The sequence below is a fragment of the Eutrigla gurnardus genome (genome assembly GCF_963514095.1).
Source record: "Eutrigla gurnardus genome assembly, chromosome: 5".
NCBI lineage: Eukaryota > Metazoa > Chordata > Actinopteri > Perciformes > Triglidae > Eutrigla > Eutrigla gurnardus.
In genome coordinates this window covers 22,231,638-22,256,101 of record NC_139919.1, presented here as the reverse complement: position 1 = coordinate 22,256,101, position 24,464 = coordinate 22,231,638, and the positions used below count along the sequence as shown (strand labels likewise).

The following is a 24,464-nucleotide window of genomic DNA, read 5'->3' as shown; positions in this document are numbered from 1 at the left end:
AGTGCGTGGTCAGAAAATACACAAATGGCCACGGGACAGCGTGGGCTTCGTCTTTCAATCGCCTAAAAATGTTGGAAAATTATCATTTCTTTCATTCTCTGGCAGCGATGGGACGTGGAGGACTAACAGTCACGATTTGGATTCAAATAGCAGCTTTCCTTTGTTTCTGTGACGGGTCTACAGCGCAGCTCTCGTTCTCCGTTTCCGAGGAGGTTGACAAAGGAACGGTAGTGGGAAATCTCGCTAAGGATTTACAAATCAACGTTCTCGAATTGGAAAAACGGGATTTACGAGTTGTCTCGGCGAATTCGAAGAGATATTTCGACGTGGATTTAAAAACGGGGGCTCTATATGTTTGCGATAGAATTGACCGTGAAGAGCTCTGCCCGACTACGGCAAAATGTTCCCTGAATATAGAAGCCATCCTGAGTCACCCAATGCATCTGCATCGCATCGAGGTAAACATTATTGATATTAACGATAATGCGCCGTCTTTTCGTGAAAAACATAAGACTTTCAACATCTCGGAATCGTCTTTTACCGGGGAGCGATATCTACTTCCGATGGCAAACGACGCAGACACGGGCAGTAACTCGGTAAAGAGCTACAAGCTGAGTCCAAATGAGTATTTCTCACTGGACGTGCAGAGCGGTGGACAGCACAGTGAGTCTGCTGAGCTGGTTCTGCAGAAAGCTTTAGACAGAGAGAAACAATCTGTTATCCACCTTACTTTAACTGCTCTGGATGGAGGAAAACCAGCTAAGTCAGGGACATTAAAAATAGTGGTACATGTTATGGATATAAACGACAATGCTCCGGTATTTAGTCAACCTCTATATAAAGCCCAAGTCACAGAAAATGCTCCATTTCAAACATCCATACTGACAGTAACTGCTACAGATTTAGATGAGGGAATAAATGGTGAGATTATGTATTCCTTTATTGAGAGAGGGAATTTTAATCCTGAAATATTGTTCTCAATAAACCCAGAAACAGGGGAAATAGCTGTAAAGGGAAATGTAGACTATGAAGAGAATACAGCATATGATATTCGTGTACAGGCACAAGATAAAGGTACACCTTCGCGAAGTGTGCATGGCAAAGTGTTAGTGGAAGTAATTGATGTTAATGACAATATACCAGAAATCATTATAACCTCTCTTATGAGTCCAGTTAAAGAGGATGCTGAGATAGGTACAGTGGTTGCTTTGGTGACAGTGTCTGACAAAGACGGGGGTAAAAATGGTCTCACCAGTGCTAAACTCCTGGGGTTGGTGCCGTTTAACCTCAAGCTAAACTACAAAAATTATTATTCATTAACAGTTGATGGACCCCTCGACAGAGAGAGTGTATCTCACTATAATGTCACCATCATAGCTACAGATGAAGGTATCCCGCCTCTCTCCAGCACCAGTAATATTCCTGTTCACATTTCTGATGTGAACGACAACGCCCCATTATTCTCAGAGCCTGTGATTAATGTATATGTAAATGAGAATAGTGCGGTGGGAGCTACTATCTTTACTATTACAACAGTTGATCCTGATGTGGCAGAAAATGCAAAAGTAACATATGCATCATTAGATAGCACTTCGAAAACTATTCCACTAAATTCTGTTATAAACATCAACTCAGAGACTGGAGATATAGTCAGCCTGCAGTCTTTTAACTACGAAGAGTTTAAGACGTTCCAGTTTAAAGTTCAGGCCACAGACTCTGGTGTTCCTCCTCTCAGCAGCAACGTGACTGTGAACGTTTTAGTCCTCGATGAGAATGACAACAGTCCCACGATTCTCGCGCCCTATTCTGAACACGGCTCCGTTAACAGTGAGAACATCCCATATTCTGCTGAAGCGGGATACTTTGTGGCAAAGATCAGGGCTGTAGACGCAGACTCTGGATACAACGCGCTGCTTTCTTATCACCTCTCTGAGCCCAAAGGAAACAACCTCTTCCGGATCGGAACCAGCACCGGAGAAGTCAGGACTAAGAGGAGAATGAGTGACAATGACCTGAAAACTCACCCCTTGGTGGTGTTGGTCTCTGATAACGGAGAACCCTCCCTGTCAGCTACCGTGTCTATTGACGTGGTGGTGGTTGAAAGCACAGCTGACATCCAGACTCAGTTCAGACATGTGCCCATAAAGGAGGAGAGCTTCTCTGATTTAAACCTGTATCTGCTGATCGCCATTGTGTCGGTGTCGGTGATCTTCCTGCTGAGTCTCGTCAGTTTAATAGCTGTCAAATGCCACAGGACAGACGGTAGTTTCAGCAGGTACAGCGCCCCCATGATCACCACCCACCCTGACGGGAGCTGGTCTTACTCCAAATCTACTCAGCAGTATGACGTGTGTTTCAGCTCAGACACACTGAAGAGTGACGTAGTGGTTTTCCCCGCACCGTTTCCGCCTGTAGACGCGGAGCTGATCAGTATTAATGGAGGGGACACGTTTACAAGGACTCAGACTTTACCTAACAAAGACAAGGTAAGGGTGACAGTACATAAAACACAGGCCTGCAAAAGCTTAAAGCTCGATTGTGTTACCCTTGACACAATTTGTGTACTTGTGTGTGATGTAATTCTTCTCATTCTCCCAATCCAAGATTGCTCAATATCTACACTACAGCCTGTTCCTTCTGTGACCTGTTGTGCGATGTTGGGCATGCAACACTTTTGGGCTTTCAAAGACATTTTTTATATTTTAGCTCTTGCTCAATCCTCTATAAAATGATTAAGGCCACCCACTCTGGCTAGAATGTCAAGTGATGACATGTATTGCTTTTCATTTGAGTTTAAGAAGTTGAAGTTGTAATTATTCATTATAATTATTCTTAAACGGTATTTCAATCCTTCCTTTTGGTCTTTGCCTCTGACTACAAATTACCACAAGATGTCGCTATCAGCTCACAGAGTGAAAAAGCTTATTTTTTTTTTAATTCAGTGCTCCTCCCTTTTCTTGTAAGAGAGAGGTTAGTAATTCTTTGTTCGTCGTAGCAGTAAAGAACATCCTCGCTGAATTGAGGGGTTCTCATCGACCATCAGTGAGCAATGCCACCGCTGGAGTGAATTTCTCAAATTAACCTGTTCAGCAGATTATGGACAGAATGCAACAACGGAATATTTACGGGCAGTGGATTTGTTTTTTGTTCCATGTATCTAAAATATGGAGTCTCGCAACAGCACAGATTGCGTATTCTGTTACGGAGGAATCGAGCCCGGGTACCACTGTGGGGAATTTGGCGAAGGACTTGCATCTGAATGTACAAGAATTGGAGACTCGCGGTTTTCAGATTTCAGGACCTAATGCGAGGTATTTCGAAGCGGATATTAAGACTGGGATACTTTTGGTGAAGGAGAGACTAGACAGAGAGAAGCTTTGCTCTCGTAGTGCGAAATGTTCTCTGGAAGTGGAAGCCATTGTGAACTCTCCGTTGAATCTCTATCGCTTTGAGGTGACAGTTTGGGATATAAACGACAATGCACCCTCTTTTCGGATACCGGGAATTAACTTGAACGTGTCTGAGTCAGCTTTTCCTGGTGAACGATTTGCACTACCAAAGGCCCTCGATGCAGATGTCGGCAGTTACTCGGTTAAGGGCTACAAGCTGAGTCAAAATGAACATTTCACGCTGGATGTACAGAATGCTGGACAGCCGACTATGTCTGCTGAAATTGTGCTGCAGAGAGCCTTAGACCGCGAGAAACAGCCAGTAATCAAACTAACAATGACCGCTGTAGACGGGGGTAAACCTCCGAAATCAGGCACGTTACATATCAGCGTTACTGTCCAAGATGTAAATGACAATATTCCGATTTTTGACAAGCCGCTCTACAAAGCCACGGTACTCGAAAACACGCCGTACGGCGCCACCGTTATTTCTGTGCATGCCCGGGATTTAGATGAGGGTCTCAACGGAGAAATACTGTATTCTTTTATCAACCAAGACAATGATAACGATGTCGATAAATTTGAAATTAATCCTCTAACAGGGGATATTACGGTAAAGGGTGAATTGGACCACGAAAAAGCCAACGCAGTTGAAATCCGTGTCCAAGCGAAAGACAAAGGGGCAAGTCCGAGAACATCTCACTGTAAAGTACTCGTTGAAATCACGGATGTTAATGACAATCCACCAGAAATATCAATAACATCCTTAGTCAATGTAGTGCGGGAAGACGCACCGCTCGACACAATGGTTGGGCTTATAACAGTGAGAGATAACGACGCAGATAAAAATGGCGTTGTTCAGGTTAGAATAGTCGGTCCAGTACCGTTTAAAATTAAGAACACGTACAAAAATCATTACTCTTTGGTCGTAGATGGAGCACTAGACAGGGAACAAGCTTCTGAATATAATGTAACAATAACCGCAACCGACGAAGGGGCTCCGCCTCTTTCTGGTACAAGCGTTATTACAGTCCACGTGTCTGATGTCAATGACAACGCGCCTCGTTTTAAGGAGCCTGTAATACATATTTTCATCAAAGAGAATAGTCTCGCAGGCACTGTTATTTATTCCATGACTGTAGATGATCCTGACATGGACGAAAATGCAAAAGTAACGTTCTCAGTCATTGATAATAACCATAATAACATAGGGTCGGTTATAAACGTCAACTCGGAGACTGGAGATATAGTCAGCCTGCAAGCTTTTGACTACGAGGAGTTAAAAATGTTCCAGTTTAAAGTTCAGGCCACAGACTCTGGTGTTCCTCCTCTCAGCAGCAACGTGACTGTCAACGTTTTAGTCCTCGATGAGAATGACAACAGTCCTGCAATTCTAACTCCTTATTCTGAACACGGCTCCGTTAACAGTGAGAACATCCCATATTCTGCTGAAGCGGGATACTTTGTGGCAAAGATCAGGGCTGTAGACGCAGACTCTGGATACAACGCGCTGCTTTCTTATCACCTCTCTGAGCCCAAAGGAAACAACCTCTTCCGGATCGGAACCAGCACCGGAGAAATCAGGACTAAGAGGAGAATGAGTGACAATGACCTGAAAACTCACCCCTTGATGGTGTTGGTTTCTGATAACGGAGAACCCTCCCTGTCAGCTACCGTGTCTATTGACGTGGTGGTGGTTGAAAGCACAGCTGACATCCAGACTCAGTTCAAACATGTGCCCATAAAGGAGGAGAGCTTCTCTGATTTAAACATGTATCTGCTGATCGCCATTGTGTCGGTTTCGGTGATCTTCCTGCTGAGCCTCGTCAGTTTAATAGCTGTCAAATGCCACAGGACAGACGGTAGTTTCAGCAGGTACAGCGCCCCCATGATCACCACCCACCCTGACGGGAGCTGGTCTTACTCCAAATCTACTCAGCAGTATGACGTGTGTTTCAGCTCAGACACACTGAAGAGTGACGTAGTGGTTTTCCCTGCACCGTTTCCTCCTGTAGATGCTGAGTTGATCAGTATTAATGGAGGAGACACTTTTACAAGAACTCAGACTTTACCAAATACAGACAAGGTAAGATGTAATCCTCCCCAACAAATTGGCAACTAGCTCTGTAACTTTTGTATATAACTTTCCTCCAGTATAGAAATGACTAGCCCTGCTGGGCTGTGGAAGAACTGTTGCCTGTCATTTGTTTCAGTAGCCCACTTTTTCCTCCTCCCCTGCCTGCATTTAGTGGAGGAGCTATCCATGGTACTGATTTCGCCTGTTAGAGCTGTGCTCGTTGTCCCCAGGACAGGAAAATAAACTGGAACTGGAAACTATAACGTTCACTTTATATCAACACGCAACAACGTATCGGTGTGGTAATAAAAATATTTTACTGTAATTAATTATGTAGTGAAAACAACTTGTGAGCAACATGAGCACAGCTCTTCATTGAATGAGTAATATGGTTGTTCACTAGAGCAGGGCATTTTGGCAAGACAACTGAACACGGGAGACTGATGGCATACGGCAAGGTACTGCAGTGTGACACTATGTATCACGAAATGTCGGTTAAGTTAGAAAGCTGAAGAATCGGTATTTACCAGCAGTAGACTTGACAGGTGGTTTAAAGAAGTAGGCGCGCGCCCCCTCGGAGGACAGCCGTTGTAGTTAGCTAGCCGGCTCCGTTTCACGGCAGTTAGCATGGATTCAAATGGCGACCCAGTCGCTGCAAAAGCAAAAGAAAGAAAGAGTACACATGTATTAAAACGTACAGCAACTTCCCAAACCACTCCTGTGTAATAACTCACTTCTCGAACGATTATCTGTTTCTCCACAGCATAGTACACTCTACTTCCGGTTTGTGATACAGGCTCAAGCACCCAAACTCTGCCGAAAGTAGCTTATTCAACGAGTGGTTTACTTACTAGCAACGCAGGGAATGTTTGGACTATATTGAACATACGTTTTAAAAAGGTACATAACGGTTTAGTTTACTTACATTGGAGGTTACGAGAAGGTTCTATCCTGCGAAGTTTGGAGCGCTGCATCACCGTCATATTATGGCCAATTAAAGTTACTTAACGGCCGTATGTTGGAAAGCTAAACCGACCGAATATATCTTTATCTGCTTAGCAAACATTCGGCTAAGGAAGTCGATGCTATGGGGGTTTTAATATCACAGAAACAGCTTGGTCTCACTTTGTCTAAAAGATTTCCAGAATGTAAACAAAACGCTTTAATCAAAAATGGCGCGTCTTCTTCGCTCACCGCTGCTGTCAGTGGGAGAGCTCTATTCTGCCTCTAATGGCTCGTAGCGGTATTGCACGCATTTGGACAGTAGCTAACGTTGGGTATCGGCAACACATGAGGACACGCTGGACTTAACGTCAGCTGTATTGTTCTGTTGCTGCATGAAAACCCCGTAGTCCAGTAAGTCTTTATTTTGATACTTCATAAGCCTTTATATTGAAATAAGCGACTTTCAAGGTCACGTGTGATTCACGAGCTAATTACAAACCGTGCTTCCTTCACGTGAACGATGTTATGGCTAGGTTGGAAAACCAGCAGTAAACAGAGCTAGTGGTGACCCAGGTTCTCTCTGTGCTTCGTGAAACCAGTAGGAGTATAAGCATAAGGATGGAATGTTTCCGGATGGTGGGCTTCTTTGGCATTAGTCAGGGCTACACATAGGGACATATTACAGTGCTGTATTTCTTGGGTGACGTTGTTGTGATTTGCTTAGATGTTTGGCCTATACATTCATCCTGCTGTCTGGTTACTCATGTAAGTTATACACTTATGTCTTAGATCTGCATTGGAGCTTTAGGCTATCAGGCCACACTGTTGTTTTCTTCAGTTATTCAGGCTCATTAGCTCTGAGTTCAAAGTTGATCGGAGTTATGCTGGAAATTGTGTGTGCGTTTTACTATTCACATCAATGACTGCCCTGTTCTTTTCGAGTCTCCCTGCAGACTCCTACAGTGAGACAGGATCCTCAACCTAAAGCAGCTTAATTGAATTCAGCGATCATGGAATGTATTATTTACATCTGTGCTTTTCCTACTGTGTTCCAGTCAAATGTGTTATGTGAAGAAGGCCTATAAAATGATTGAGGTGTAATTTTTCCCACTTCATTGGGTACAAAAGGGATTTAAGGGAGAGTTAAATCAAGCACGATTTGTTTACATTCCCGCACTGTCTTGAGAGTTTAGATGAAGCACAATAGGTAATCCACCCTGTGTGGGTGCATTATGGGTGTGAAGGGCCTTTTTGCTGTACTCCAATTGCTGAGCGTTCTGGCATCTGGCGTAATCAATATTTTTGTCTCTCTTTGATATTGCTCATTGATATTTTTTTCTCCTCTTGCATATTAATATCTCCTGCAGATGTTTCCACCAGCTTCTCTGGAGTCAAAAATGATCATTCATTATTCACAATCTTTTAATTCTAGACTATTTGTACTCCTATCTCTGCATTTTTTCCAGGGAAAACATATTTGGTTGTTTGTTCTTAAAATATGCTGATCTGTGTTATTTATGTATTCACCATATTACACCATGCCTCTTTGTCTTAATATAGCTGTTATGAACTGGACACCAAGACCCCACTACAACCCATACTTTAAAGGGTAGTGTTATAGTGTATTTCTAATAGTAGATTAACATCCTGAAAAAATCCTGAATTTTTTACTTTCAATATTAAATTATAGTGAGCCTAGGAAATTATTTGTTTTTGTTTTTTTATCTGCTACAACTGCTTCATTACATTTAAAATTGATATATTTATTAAAATACCATACCCACATCCCCAGCATTCTATATAGTGCAATACGATTCACTGGTTCCTTCTTTATTTTTCTTACCCCTGCCTGCTCTATTTCTATTTCTCTGCATGATCTCCTCCTCCTCCATGCTGCCAGAACTCTCTCCCCTCCCCCTCTCCTTCACCAGCTTTCCCTGAGAAGGGGAGCAGCTGAGAGAACTAACAGGGAATTAACGTCCATCTCTGCAGACATGTGTGCCATCAGCCTTAGAGCGCTGTAAACACGATCTAATATATTTTCATTAACGTCCCTAATGTGTGTACAGAGAGGCGAGCCTGATCCACCGATGCCATGTAAGACAGGCGCTGTGTGGATTCGCTTTTGATTGAATTTGTCAGTGGTTTAATCTAGCTTCGTGTACATGTATGTGGCCTTTTTTATTTTTTGAATCATATTATCATTTCTCCTAACCACTGGATTGTGTGCAGGTATCCTCAGTGAAGCTAACAAGCACACAGTGTGTTGTAGTGGCTATAGGATGCTTTGAGACGGTGTGACCTCATTTCAGGGAGTGGTCCAGCGTAAACAAGCGTGAGGCTTGAGCTGTCTCGGCTCCGTGCGTGTGTTGGTTCAGTGCGAAGGAGGCAGGAGCTTTCTGCGCTCTCAAACAGACTTTGAATATTGCAGGCGCGCGGCTCCGTGGAGCTCTTAAGTGGGTCAGCGTGTGATTTTTAAAAAAATGGCAGCGCGCAACATGCGCCATCTGAATGAACCTGTCTCTTCGTTGCTTCGCTCTCCCTCCCTCTGCTATATGTACTAACACGCTCTCCATACTGTGGTCCCTGAAACGGTGCCTGGAGCTGTCTCTGCATTAAAGTGGTTCAGTGTGTGTTCTGTATGCTGCAGCTCTCCCTGTAACGCGAGAGAGGGGGGAGGGTCAGGTAATTTTCCGCAACTCGCTGCAGCAGCAGGGAGCTTCAGTACCGATCGCGGTATCAGCTCCGCTCGGCTCAGCTCTCCCTCCCTCCCTCCCTGCTCTGCGGCTGGGCGGGGCCGACAGCACCTAGTGTCAGTCACAGGCAAACCAGTTGGGCGGGGCAAAGGGTCAGGGAGGATGAGGTAGAAAGGCTTTTATCCATGCAGCCACCAGAACACCATGTCTGTTAATATGTTGTTACATGATGTTGTTATGGAGCAGCAAAACTGTGCTTTTTTTTCATACAGCAGATATTACCTGCTGTGGGTTTTATAGAACCACCATGATAATAATATAAACACTGGAGAGCCATTGAGAGCTATAGCTTTCCGGCATGCTGACTTTGGGGTTTAGAGTGTGTATGCGATAAAAGCTTCTAACTCTCTCTGCCCCGGTGCTGCTTTAAATTATTGATTCTAAAGTAGGCTACATTATCCTGCTTGAGGCATGCAGCTTAGTGGATCACAGCTCATGGATTGCAGTCCTACTGCATTCACCTCAGTCATTTGGGTGGAGGACACAGATGGGTTCGACAGATGGACCAAAAGCATGACGTATGAATGCCCTTACCGCACCGGTTTTAATTCAATGACACAACAGCAGAGTGGTTGACACAGAATGTTTATTCTTCTTATTTATCTCCCCGTCTTTCAGTCACCCACATCTAGCACTTCCTGTTTTTCTCCTCTACAAGGGTGTGTCCTTTGTGTGAGTGAGGTTAGCTGCTATCTGTGGTTACCATGGAGACTGTTCGGAGCCATAATGAAATGATGAACTAGTCTGTTTCTAGGGAGCTGCCAGCATGTACCCACCCCCACCCTGACATCAGTCACAGCATGCGCTGTGAAGCAGGAAGGAAACGGGATGGACACAATGGGGGGCAGGAGAGATGGTGAGAGACAAAGAGAACGATGCCAACCAAAGATGTGCAGCATCTTTGTGCTTAAATGCCAAGTCACATGAAGGGTAAAGGAAGTGAGGCAGGGAGAAGTGAGTGAGATTAGGGAATCAGTTCTAAAAAAAAAAAAAAAGGGGGAGAGGGTTTTAGAGAAAGTCACAAATACAGCAGCACAGACTCAAGCCTTGAGCATGAGATAGTGAGAAAACTGGAGCTTCTGAGGATGAGATGGACAAAAAAAAATACATTAAACACATGCCCTGCAGCTGAGTGAGAACATCACAGGCTTACAATTGGTCACAGATAAAAGGAAGAACTTATCGCGTCCCCGTCCCCCCCTTCTCCACCACTTCCACCAACCCGTCCTCCATCCGTGCTCCCTCTTAGTGGCATCGGGATGTTGTTGTATCATTAGATTAGCTTTGTCATGCTCAGAACCACGGGTTCCATCCTCTCCCATCCGGCAAGTATACAAAACCAGGGCATCCTAAGAGGGAAGTATCCAAAGCCTGCCTGCGTTTTGTGATAGCTTTGTTCAGTGCCACAACAAGAATCTGTTTGATTTATGCACAGGCTGAACCAGGACAACCAAGGAACTGTTCAACCCTGAGAGGGCCCAAGAGGGAGGGATTTGTGCTGCTTTTCGTTCTCTCGTGCCCTTTATTTTTGAAAGCAAGGTACACAAGGGATCAGTACACACAAACAGAATCCGAGAATGCCTCCGTCACCCGCTTACAGTGTCCACCTGAGTAAAAGGATTTTGGTTTCCACGGGACTTTAGGAGATTTAAACAAAGTTTTTGTGAGAGAAGTATAAGGAGACGTATATGAGAACATAGCTTTCTCATAGTGTTATAAACCTATACACTAAATAATACCATCCACTCATTTATTTTTGCTCATACAGTGTAACAGTAACTGTATTTTGAGATTTCAAAGAGTGCTGCTGATAAAACATTTGACATCCTATTTGTGATAGTGGGTCTTTGATTCCCTTTTTTCGGCAAGGGAGACAGCTGGCTTTGTCCAATGTAATTTTGAACATGGATCCTCCTTTTAAATGTGTAGTAATTGTTTTGATAAATATATGAATTGATCTTGTAGCGATTACAGACCAGTGGTACTGTAGGTTCTACCATCAGAATGCTTGAGGATGCTCTTTCTCATCTCACCTCTGGAGGGTGCTTTGCCTTTATATCTTGCTTTATCCATTGCGGTCACTGTATTGAAAACGAGAGGGAAAATGACTGCCACTGCAGTCTGACGTGTGAGAGGCGTCTCTCTCTCTCTCTCTCTCTCTCTCTCTCTCTCTCTCTCTCTCTCTCTCTCTCTCTCTCAAGCACAGACTCATGGCTGGGATTATGTTTAGTGCTTTGCCTGTGTAGATGGGCAGTGGGCTGATGATCATGTGTCCAACCCTTGTACTACCGATTGAATCCAATAGAGGGACCAATTTCACTGTTTCTCCCACCTCTGCTCCTCTTAATCGACTGCCACTCCCACCCAATCAGTAGGATTACATTTGCAGTGCTATTGGCAATGCCTTCTTGTTTTTTTACTCAGGCATAACTACTAATATAGGGCGATTGAGAGATGAAGATACTGTTTTGTTTTCACACATATTTTATGTTTTGTTTTCAGGGCAGCATAGTTATTAACAGGATCGGCTGGCAAATGTTAAAATATTTCCTCAACTATATTTTGATTTTATGTCACATGATCATGCTGTATCTTCTAAGAACATGTCGGTTTGTTTTTTTTGCTACATCATTTTTTTTTAAATTTCAGTTTAAATTTCCTCTGTTTTTCTCACCTTCTGTTTGAATTATGTGAATTAAGTGAAATAATAGTATTTGTGCCTTTAACTTTCAACCAATACCTTTCCATGTAAATGCTTAAAAATAGGACACATAATGAATTGCATCTAAGTTTAGTCAGTATAACCTCTGCCTGTTCCCTGTAGTCAATGCATCTGTTCATCAAAGCTCTTGATGGCTGTTCCCTGCCATTTAAGAATACTAGGAAACAACAGCAAAATATGCTCTGACATTCATTCAGACAAAATAGTGTTTGTCCTTGTCTGTGTGTGTGTGTGTGTGTGTGTGTGTGTGTGTGTGTGTGTGTGTGTGTGTGTGTGTGTGTGTGTGTGTGTGTGCACGTGCGTGTGCATGCCTACAGGCACTAATGCCCTTTAAGTTTGCATGACAGCCTCTGTTTATATGTTGACCGAGGGCAACACATTCTCTCACTCCGTCCTGCTTCATGATAGCCCAGCCGTGACCTCTTTCTCTGGATTTCTGCTGTCATCTGACTCACTAAAATGGGGGGATTCCAGATAACAGACTCAGAGGGAAGTAATATGAATGCCTTTTAGAGTGGGCCACTTACAGTATTAATGAGATTGAGTCGTAGTGAAGAGAATGTTATTAATATGCTGGCCATCTTGCATAATTTATCAAACGGGGGGGTTAATATTCTCTCAGAACAAAGAGGGAGTCTCAATTTTTACATGTTTCTGAATTATTTCTTTTCCCCATATCCATCACAGGTGTAGGTGCATAAATCCACTTTTTTCTCATTCACTGCTTTCTGTGTCCTGTCCATCAGTCTGTAAAAAGCTCCTGTGTTTCCACTTAAGACCCCAGTATGCCCCCCAGCCAGTGCACAGTGGATGCGTAGCTGGAGACTCTCCAGGGTGGAGAAAGTGAGAGACAACTGGGGAAAGTGAGAATAGGGTTAGGAGGGGGTGACAATACCAAGACGCCAAGGTCAGGTAGGCCGAAATGGATTGATGAGAAGCGGTAAGAAAATTGACAATCTGCATGTGTAAGACTTGTAAATATAAACACCAATTAGCCAATCGTTGATGCGTAACAGGCGTCTGTCTGCAAGTGGAATGATGGCGACAGCTCTATCTGCATGCACCCTTGGGTGAAAAATAAAACAATCCACAGCTCAGCGTCGTGCAATTAACGGTGAAACAGATGGGCATATGTGAAACAGGTATGAGAGAGCTGTAACACTTCCAACACATCGAAAGCGTAGTAGAGGCGGCGAAGGGCGAGAATGAGAGACAGGCGTAAAGATCACGTGTAAACCAGCTCTGCGTTTGTCGTCGACGAGATAAACGTTGCCTGTTTTCATTTTTGTGTTATTGCCAAACACAGAGGTCCACATGTCCCAGCGGGAAATCTGCTAAATGTCACGGTTAGCGAGGCAGACCGTGCGTGTCCATCAGAGAGCGTTAGCCCCGGATGAAAGAAACTCTGTGTTATCATCGCTGACCGATGGGATGTAGAGAGAAGTAAATGCCAAATAGTCTAACCCTGAAAGTGCTTTGTAGAAGGCTACGACATTCAAACATGATTATTACTGGCTCTTTTATGAGCGCACTGTGCAGAAGGGATTCTTGTACACTATAAAGCTAATCATTTGTCGTGTTGCAACAGCCATTTGGCTGCGTCCTTAACTCCTCGTTTTCGCCACCTCTTGCTAGTCGCCTTGAAGTGTGAAGAGTCACTCTGCATCTACCCATCCACTAGCAGCATCCGAGTGAGTCACTGTCTTCTCCCCATCTCCCGGGATGCCAAGCGCTGTCATTGCCGCTGGCATACCGGGCGTGGGTGGGTGGGTGGGTGGGTGGGTGAGCGTGGTAGATGATGTGGGCGGTGGACGAACGCTCGCCTTGGCCCAGTGGCCCGGGTGAACCGAGAAGGCTCGGGGTCTCGCAAGGCCACTTCCTCGCAGCATAGCGTGTTTAAAGAGAGGCGATGGATCACATTAACACAGTATTGTATTTATATTCCGTGTGAAAGTGCGTACTGTTAAAATTGAATCTCTTCCATTTCTCATATTGGTGAAGGCATTTCGGAGTGGGCTCTCATCAAATTGAGTTGGATCTAATTTAAATCTGAATTCAATTCATCTACATGGGTTCTGAGTAATTAGGACAGTTGGATCAGGATTATTTGGGTGTTAATTTACCAACCTGCTCGGCTACACCACACATGCACTGTGCTGAGCCTCTCCAGGCTTCAGTGTCAAAACGTCTAAGTGCAATCTCCTGGTCACCTGATACTGATCCTGATGGTGTGATTTTTGTAGCTGTGGGCTAATGTTGGCAAAGTTATTAATGAAGGATATAAAGCCGGGGGGGGGGGGGGGGACTGTACTGTGCTGCAACAGTGCAATTATGATATGGTTACTTCCCTATTAATTAATGTGCATGTTTTATGCATAACCATTTATAGCCTGTCAGGACAGGGCAGCTGCTGAAAAGGGGTCACATCTGGAGCATCTTGTCTGTGACCCGGTTAGCTTCGTCACCAGTAAACCTCCTCATGACATCACTGCCATGAAGGGCTCTGCGGCACACGTCCAATAACGATTCAAGTGCAGCTGCCAACAGGGGAAAGCAATAGGACGCTCAAATATAAATGTAAACTGAGTAACGTGACTCAAAGTCATATAGGCTGAATTCAGTGTTGCAAGCCGCATTTATTTCTATAGGTTTTTTTTTTTTTTTTTTTTTTTTTTTAATATAGCCTGCATGTATCAGATTGAAATGTGCTTTTCCATTTGGCTTGATTGTTTCTGAGTAATTGCAGTCTTGCATCAGTGAAAAAAAACGTAATCATCAGGCTGGTTCATAAATCAGTTCCCCAGCGCACAATGAAAAGGGCGGTGGCACTGACAAAAACAGGGGAACGATTGTCTCGAAACCTTTTTTTCTTTCCTCCCGAAATCAGTGTGCTGGTGACACTGGGCACTCCGTGCTCAGCGCCCAGACTTGCGGTTCGATTTCGTCTTTTACGTTTTTATTTCTATTAGACGATGATTTGATTCGGAGGTGCTGAAATGCCGCCAACACCGTGTGAGCGAGTGGCTCCCCCTCCCCCTTTTGCCCAGAGACACCATCGCTACATCGCAGGGAGAGAGAGGGGGGGGAGAGAGAGAGCATGCACTAGGCAGCGTCAGTGAAAGCAGCCAGAGAAATTTTAAAAACAGCACCCAGCACAGACAAAGGAAAACATGGATACACAGGGGAAGATTCCCTTTAAGCAGACACCAGAGAGGATGCGGTGGTCGTCCCGCACATAGTCGGAGTTATCCGCGGACTAATCCCTGTTTTTGATGAGGCGGGTGGGCACGCGCAGCAAGTTGAAAAGGCGGAAAGATTTCTCCGACCCGTCCGCAAATTCTGCATGCCTGCGATGGCTGTGGCGGCGCGATGCTGTTACAGTGTAAACGACAACGTGCCTTTTTCTTTGTATTTGCTTATGCTCGTCCTCAGTGGCCTTACGAATGCACAAATGCGATACTCCATTCCGGAGGAGCTGGAGAACGGGGCACTGGTCGGTGACATCGTCCTGGATTTAGGTCTGGACCTGAGGAAACTTTCCACGCGACGCATCAGAATCACATCGGACAGTGGACGCAGGTATTTCACCATCAATCACAAGACCGGGAAGCTGGTGGTGAGTGACCGCATTGACCGAGAGACGGTGTGTGAATTCAGCGGCACCTGTTCACGCAACCTGGAGGTGGTGTTAGAGAACCCGCTGGAGACGCACAACGTGGAGGTGGAGATTTTGGACGTGAACGACAACGCGCCACAATTCCCCCGGGATGAGTATCAGCTCGAGGTGTCGGAGTCCGCGCTCACCGGCTCGCGCTTCCACATCGAGGGAGCTCAGGACGCAGACGACGGCTCCAACTCCGTGAAGCAGTACCGCCTCAGCTCGAACGACCACCTCGCCCTGGACTCCATTAAGCCCTTTTCCAATAATAAGCACATCGAGTTTATTCTCAAAAAGCCATTCGACCGCGAGCAGATGCCCTCCCATCAGCTTCTCCTGACAGCGATGGATGGAGGCACCCCACAGCGCACTGGCACGGCCAAGATTAATGTACGTGTCCTTGATGCCAATGACAACGTACCTGCGTTTGACAGCTCCGTGCACAAAGTGAAACTGTCGGAAAACTCACCCAAGGGCGCTCTTGTGATCAAGTTGAATGCAACCGACCCCGATGAGGGCTCAAATGGAGAGGTTTTTTACTCCTTCAGCAGTTACACGCCAGAAAGAGTCAGAGAGATGTTTTCCATGGACACGGACACAGGAGAAATTAGGGTGAAAAACAACATAGACTTTGAGGAAACAAACTCATATGAAATGTACATTCAGGCAATGGACAAGGGGCCGGCTCCTGTGGCGGTTCACTGTAAAGTAGTTGTAGAAGTTTTGGATGTCAACGACAACATTCCTGATATTGTACTGTCTTCGCTCTCGAGCCCTGTACGCGAGGATGCCCGGGCCGACACGGTTGTAGCACTAATCAGTGTGAATGACCGTGACTCTGGACCAAATAAACAAGTCACGCTGGAGATCATGCCCAATTTGCCTTTTAGGGTCAAGTCTTTCCGAAACCACTACACCATCGTCACATCTGCTTTCCTGGACCGGGAAACCATCTCGTCCTACAACGTCACCGTCAACGCTGTGGACGGAGGCACCCCACCCCTGTCTTCTCAAATGACCTTTAAGGTGGACGTCGCAGACGTGAACGACAACCCACCTCGTTTTCAACAAACATCGTATACTGTCTATATCACAGAGAACAACGCTCCCGGCGCACCCCTGTGCGTTGTTAAGGCCACAGATGCTGATGCTGCAGAAAATGCACGCATCACCTACACTGTTCTGAATGACAACAACCACGGTATCCCTGTAGCCAGCTACGTCAGCATCAAACCTGATAAAGGTGAGGCCTATGCCCTGCGAGCTTTCGACTTTGAGAAGCTGAGGGAGTTTCACTTTCAGATTAAAGCCCAGGACAACGGCGTACCTCCCCTCAGCCGTGTGGCCACAGTGTATGTTTACATCATGGATCAGAATGACCACGTGCCCAGGATAGTCTACCCACCTGCTAATGGGAGCCGCACCGCAGAGACACTGATGAAGAATGCTGAAGCAGGGGCGTTGGTCAGCAAGGTGTCAGCGTGGGATGGTGACGCGGGGCAGAACGCGTGGCTGCTGTTTGCCCTGGAGCAGACCAACGCGGACCTCGACCTGTTCAAGGTGCATGAGTACACGGGTGAGATCCGCACCACAAGGCGCGTGATCGAGGACAACGCCACCTCCTTCCTCCTGACAGTGCTGGTGCAAGACAACGGCTTACCACCGCTCTCCTCCACGGCCACCATCCATGTGCACGTGATGGAGCTGCCACCGAAGTTGACCCCCGACCCCAAACGCATCATCAGGCCCAACAGCCCCCTAATGTTTTCCAATGTCACCCTCTACCTCATCATTGCCCTGAGTGCCACAACCTTTGTGTTCCTGGTCACCGTCTTTGTGCTGGCCATTGTACGTTGCCATGCCTACTGCACCCAGCCTGGCTCCTGCTCCCCATGTTGTGTATCCAAGAAGAGCGTTCCAGAGGGGGGCACCTCAGCAGCTGGCGGCGGGGGTGGAGGAAGAGCTGCAGGCGGCGGTGGAGGTGGAGTGCAACCAAACGACAATGTGGCCCTCCGCCGTGACCTCAAAGTGGAACCACATTACATCGAAGTGCGGGGAAACGGGTCTTTGACCAAAACATACTGTTACAAGACGTGCATGACCGCCACGTCAGGAAGTGACACTTTTATGTTCTACAACACGGGAAGGCCGCACAGTGGCACCTGGGGCTCGGGGTACGTCACCAGCCACAGTGGACAGAGCCAGTTATTTGTACGGCGTCTCAGTATGCCAGATGCAACTGCCATTCAGGTGTGTGTCCGGTGTGATCTCTGTGTTTATTGTGTTGGATTGCCTCCTAACAGTTAATGACACACAAAGCACAAGCCACAAAAAAGTGATGTGAGTTATAGTTCAGGTTTTTCTCTGGGCGTTGCTCTTACAGTAGGATTGCAGTTGACGTTTAAGGTTCTGAAGCTTTGAAAGCCTTTCATCTGTTCTTCTGGCGTGTGATGTTTTAAGAATATTTATTTTCGTACGGCTTTTTCACACATAGTTATTCTTGTACGAAGTGGCACGGATATTTATTAGTTAATTCCAGCGCTTGCATAGAAGATGTGTGTGCCTCTCCCAGGGCCTGCTTCGCTCTTTAAAGTTCTCTAAAACAAACTTGTACAAACTCTGAATATGTCTATCAGCACAGAGAAAGATACACCACCATTTTGTTTATCCATTTTCTTGCATCATTGCATATACTGGTCTTTATAGTGTCTTTCCCCATGGGCTGCATCTTGGAAACCTGGTATAGACAAGTGTGGGCAGTTTCTCTGGACTGTGTGTTTATTTTAGTGGGCAGGTGGATGCAATCTGATTTGCTGGATGTGGTAGGTGGTGTCTTTGTGTGTGTTCCAAGCTTGCTAAAGACCAGATGTTTGGTGATTCAGAGAATGTTCAAGTACACCTGTCCTCCATAGCTCGGCAAGAAGAAGCTGTAATCAAAAATTATTTTTCAAGAAGCGTCTCTCTCTCACTCTCTCTTCCTCTTTCTCTGCTCCTTGTTTCTTTCTCTCTTTTCACAACAAACCAGCAGATTTCAGCTTGTTCAGCTATGACCCCACTCAGCCACTGTTTGGCTGTGTGCCACAATATTCAAGCCCAGTCGGCCCAGAGGGCATTGAGAGGCATTTGTTCGGAGAGGGAGAGTCTGGGAAATAGAGGAGCTTTTGCCAGCTATGAGGGCCACCAGTCCCACTGCACCAAAATATCCTCTTCTGGTCACGTACCGCTCTGGTACTGAGCAGTAAGCCACAGTTTGGGAATCTGTGAAGAAGGCAGGAATAAGGCAGAGACGGAGTCTGAGTTGTTTATGCAATATGCACAGTTGTTTGAGTTGTTTGCATAATTTATGTTTTTAGTAAAAAAGGAAGAGTCTTATTAGAATAAAACAATAATCTCTTGCATTCTACATCATCATCTTTGCACCAGAGCCTCTCTGTTTGTCTGTGCAGTGCAGAAAATGATAATAGAGAAAGCAAGTGATTGAAAAAGGAATAAAGAGGTGTTGAATGTGATTGTTCTATTATCACTTGATGTCTTTAAATGCCAGTCGTGTTTGTTCTTACTGTGTAATTAAATGGCAGTGATGCGTTTCTCAGTCCTGTGCGTGGATTGGATGGCTCCTCGCAGTTGAGGCGGGGGATGAAAGGTGATTGGACACTGTGTCGATAGCGGAGGTGTGAGCTCTGTATCCATGCTAGGAGTGTTCACTCCGAGGGAGAGAGAAGAATGGAGAAAAAAGGCGAGGAAAGGGTTGAGTTGCCAAAACAAAAGATCTCTTTATTCCCTAATTTAGATATTACAGCCAGGCGAGGAAATTAATTCACTTAATACACAGTGTATCAATACACAGTATTAATACAATACATGATGAAACAGAATTATATATTTATATATTTCTTTTTCATCATCCATATGAGCCAGTATTTGTTTATCTCTCTACGTTTATTGCTTGAACTGGTAGTTTTGCAAATACGTCTTCCCTTGAGAGGAAATCATACTGACATATTTAGGTTCCAGATGCTTGTATCTAATGTGTGTATGTGCTACTCTGTGTGTTTTAATTTACCCCCATAAACACCATACGGCCAAACAGACCTCTCCCTTCGGCCATGAACGTTTAGCAAAGCCGTTTAGTCCCATTTGTGTACAATCTGGTCTACTCTGGTCTAATGTTTGTTTTTTTTGTCTCACTCTCTTCTCGCGTGTTGTGCTGAGGGCACAATTTGGAGAGATTTGTCTGTTTTTAATGCTATACTAAACATTTCTTCCTTTGAATGTCAGCATTGTGAGGAGTGATTATCATTAAATAATCACTATTGGTGTTTCGTATGGATAGGCGTCTCAGATACTGCAGCTCTCTGTATCCCTGCAGACGTTCTGCTCTGTTGGAAAGAGTCCAGGAGGAATACCAGGCTTCTCTCATTAGGACCAAATATTGGATTTCAAGGGTGATAAATGTCCACTGCAGACTCATAGAGGTCAATGCAGCTTCACCAGCAAGTGAACATCTGTCATATTTGAAAGGAAATTGGATTGCAAATGGGTCTCTTATGAACTGCATGGCCAAGCACGGATAATGTAGTGTTCCCTGTCAGCTTGGTATAGCACTGTCAGTGGTTTATGTTGAGATTAGACAAAAATACAATCTCATCTTATGTGGTCAGGTTGCTGCACTGCCAGCTGCACCACAACTGAATTGTAGTCCCTGACCATGTTTAGATTGTTATGATGTTGTATCTTTATATATTGGTGATAATTCCCCTCAAAGTCTCATATTAGGATGTGACAAATTAATTCCATCAGTGGCAGACAGGCAGAGGCTGCGGTTCCATGGTGTCCCCTTTTGTCTTTCTCTTGTCATGTGTCTGAGTCTAGATTCAGGGCCGAGGGGGTTCATCTGATACCCACCCTCCTTCCTCCACTTGTGACCTTCACAGGAGTGAAATGACAGAGGGTGGTGGGTGTTGGGCAAAATTTAGACCGAGATCTGCACAGTTACCATGGTGAGATGTGTCAGATTAACTCAGGCAGACGGTGTGCTAGTGACACTCAAGGTTTTGATCAGTGTTAAGAGGATATAACCGGGAGAAAGAACTCAAGCGCATAGGAGAGGGTGGGGAATATATAGAGGTAGGGGAGAGGAAAAATGCAGCAGACGATGCAGGTCTTTCAGAAAGCATGATTATCGAAAAAAAAACGTAGGTTATAAATGTTGAAATATTCTGATCTAGTGATAGAGAATGAAGAAGAAGGGATGGGAAGCACTAGATAGCTGCAGTATTGGCTTGACTCATCAGCACATACAGTAATATGAGAGTTCTGCAATGTTTCCATGGTAATGGACTGTACCAAGACCACCCTGGACCAAGTGGAATAACTGTGGATTTGTAGCTTCAGGGCTTATGTATCACAGTGAAGTCTTTCGAAGTAATTTCTTTTTTTCAGAGGACGTGGCTGGGTGTGGCCATGGGAGGAGTGCACCTGCAAGCTTTTAATTAATCACTCACTTCTCTCCAAAGGCAGTGGCAAGCTGTCACCACTATGACTGTGTTGTGATTGTGTGTTTATGTGCGTGCGTGATGCGCATGCACTAGCAGTTCTCTCCATGACTTATAAATGAGACCGTATCGGCTTCCGCCTGTACTTAAGACTCAATTTCTCTCACTCTCTCTTGCAGCCCAAAGTGCCGAGTGCCGACTGGAGATATTCAGCCTCCCTGAGAGCAGGAGGTGTAATGCAGAGGTAAGCATCGCATTTGCAGCATGAGTCTCATTGTACATCACCAGTTCATCATGTTTTTTTAATCAAATAACCAAATCTTGCACCATTCTCTAACTGACTGATCTTAAGCACCACCCATTTTTCATGAAGACAAAACACTGATTTCTAACTCAGCTTAGTAATAGTCATATTTAGCCAACTGAAGTGTACCGTTGATTCTGGTAGATGATTCAAATAGTCTTCAGAAATGGCCTCATTATGCCATCGAGGCATTCTATACGTCTGAGATGTGAAATCAAATAAACATAAGATTACACACAACTGCCTTCAAACTCCTGAATGATTTATCTTATAATCATAATTGAAAACAACCGACTGTTAAATATGAGAGAGGTGACACAGTGTGGACAAATGCGGTTGGAAATGTCTCTCTCAATGTGACCACAGACAGATGGAGAGCTGACGGGAGAGACGGGTAAGCAGAGAGGGGGTCAATGATGGATGAAGGGCAGGTAGTCAGGTGGAAAGATGGCCTATCAGGGACATACGGGTTTGCTGCATGGTCACACCGACGATCAGATTACCCATAAAACACGAGGCACCTGCTGTGGGATCAGACGGAACCAAGCAAACCAAGGGTCATGCTAATGAGATGACACCATAATTACAAAAAAGTATCAGGCTAAGTAATAAGGTAGCCGTGATATCGCTATCTCCCTATCATTATCATATTCAATTTATCTGTCTATCTATCCATTTCCTATGGATTGATATGGCATAGATGAATAGATTGAAACACTGGCCTTGAACATCCAAAAACTGGTAAGTATTTCTCTGACAAAACCATAGTCATAATGATAATAATACTTCTAATACTTAAAGCACAGAGAAGTCAGAGAGAAGTTTCCTCGGGGCTCAAGTGAAATGTGTAAAGAATAATAACTGGGTAGCATCTGAGTGTCATTCATGTAACACAGATTCCCTCATGGTTACAGCAGGGATTAATGAGCGTGGATGTGCTTGTGTAAACCAGTCGTACACATTAAATCTTTCATGTGACTCACCACCCCCGATGTGTTTTAAGTTGACTATGTCCCAGTACCAAGCCTCGCTAAATGTTCATTTTTAATCAGAGATAAGAGATTTGGATACCACACCCAAACACCATGTAATGGCACTGACCTATTTAATTTAATTTAATCTCTGTTAAAAATGCACATGATTTCCTACTAAATGTGTTTTCGGGGTTGTCTCTTCCTTAATTTTGTAATCACCAGATTTGAAACAAATAGATTGAACATTATGAAAAAGTATTGATGCTGGAAAATGACGAGTAAGCATGTGTTTACAGGCAGTAGGAGAAGATGAGAGGATGAAGGACGAGAGGGAACGAATAGTATTACCTGAAAAGTGTTTTCCAATCATATTTTATCAGTGTGCCGTGGTGATGCTGGTGCTTAGCAGCATTTAAAATGGCTTCCATCACCAAACCACTTTTGCTCCCTTCACAGTACTGCACTGCACCTCCACATAGGGATATAGATTCAGATGTATTTTAAGAGTCTTTATATTTAGAAAAGTATATCCGCAATTATATTTCAATACTCCCTGATTCACAACATATTTTATAAAGACTGAAGGCTCCTTGTTTTCAAGAAGAAAATATTTCAATTATTGATGTTTTCAAAGCATAAGCACAAATAATTTCATAGTATGGTTCAAAATCTTGTTCATGGATAATGCCTCATGTCTCAGCTGCTGTTTGGTGACCCTTTTAGTGTGGTTCTGCCCTCTTTTCTTGGATCATATCAGAAAGCAGTTGCCCCCAGTGAAGATACATAGGTTTCACTTGGGTCTTCCTGACTAAATCTTATTGTCAGGGCTCAAAAATATAACCTTTCCCTTTTTAAAAGACGGGGTAGAAGCAGGGAGAGAGAGCACTGTGGTTTGTCTGTTGCTATTGCTCAGCACTACAGAGATTGCAGTGTTTTTCAGAGGGGAGGGTGCTAAAATCCCACAGACTGTGTGTGTGAAAATGTAAGAGCGGCCATCTGTAATCCATAATCCAGAGAATATCAGAAAAATGTAGGGTGAATACTTTAATCCTAATCTGACGTTACATTTTCTAACCCCCGCACACAGAGCACCAGGGTTACCATATGTAATATTGTATATTATTGGAAACATATGGAGACAGGAGAATGGAATATGTGGGAGCTTATGTTTAAGTCGCAATCATAACATAATCACAAAGTATTAAATTCTGTGTATGGATTCTTTCTGTTAAATTATTTGTGAGGGAGTAGCTTTCCCATGTTTAACATGTGCATGCCTGTGTTTTGTGTTTCAGCTCAGTGCACATGGAAGAGTCCTCAGTAATGCAAGGAGCCCAAGGTGTCCTGGTTCAGAACTGGCCCACTGCATCCAGTGCCGCTGGTAAGAAGCAGAAGCCACTCACACAAACACCGAACGAAACCAACACGAGGCGCAAAAAATACATTTAATTAAAGTAAGAGGTTTGCTTGGCGCACATAGACCAAGTCATGTCATAACAATCACAAAAAGTAATCTAGAATTTAGTTAAATCAGATTCAGACAAAACCAATATCTCATACCAATAAATTCCTTAAGACCTTGTCAAACCTCAAGAGAGTAATAAAATGAGGAATAAAGAGTTATCAGCAACATGATCGCCCCGACACACTCCTAGCACTTCCCACTGCTTCCGGGAGAGGAAATGACACATGCTACGTAGGCGTAGATGGATATCCCTGCTCTCTGTATCAGGAAGGGAGACAATAAAGCCAAAAAGAGAGCAAGAGAGAGCCAGGAGTTGATTGGATTATCGGCAATATGTTTAGAGAGGCATGAGCCACTGAGCCACAGAGGACAAACATTAGAGAACAAATAAGAGAATTACAATAAAACACAATTACATTCCATATCCTCTCAATGTGAATCTGTATCGCACTCACAAAGAGCAGGATTAGGGGTCGGTGACGTGGGCATCAAATCATATTCATTTTAAATACTTTAACGTATCTTTTAGCATTCAATCATTTTTCTCATATTTAACGTAACACATTACATAATTGTGCATTAAATCCAACAAGGAGTTGAATGCTTTTGGATAGAGTTGCATATTGGTTATATGAAGTGTTCAAGTAAATAGACATCATTGGCAGGCAAGTGACGGGAC

At 44.4% G+C, this 24,464-nt stretch overlaps 1 protein-coding gene across 18 annotated transcripts in view; it reads left to right on the top strand.

The window, feature by feature from the left end:
• The window catches only part of LOC311013230 (protocadherin alpha-C2-like), a gene marked incomplete at its 5' end in the record, with an annotated part of 181,695 nt that overhangs the window by 147,615 nt on the left and 9,616 nt on the right, over window positions 1-24,464 (top strand). For 14 of the 18 annotated variants that reach the window (XM_084009221.1, XM_084009224.1, XM_084009223.1 and 11 more), the window contains 2 exons: window positions 21,222-21,286; window positions 23,616-23,701. In XM_084009221.1, the coding sequence (XP_083865347.1) occupies window positions 21,222-21,286; window positions 23,616-23,701 (151 nt within the window). Of the gene's footprint in view, window positions 1-69; window positions 2,487-3,081; window positions 5,476-15,013; window positions 17,798-21,209; window positions 21,287-23,615; window positions 23,702-24,464 lie in introns of those variants that run through there. The other 4 variants (XM_084009229.1, XM_084009230.1, XM_084009217.1 and 1 more) reach the window with 4 other exon arrangements.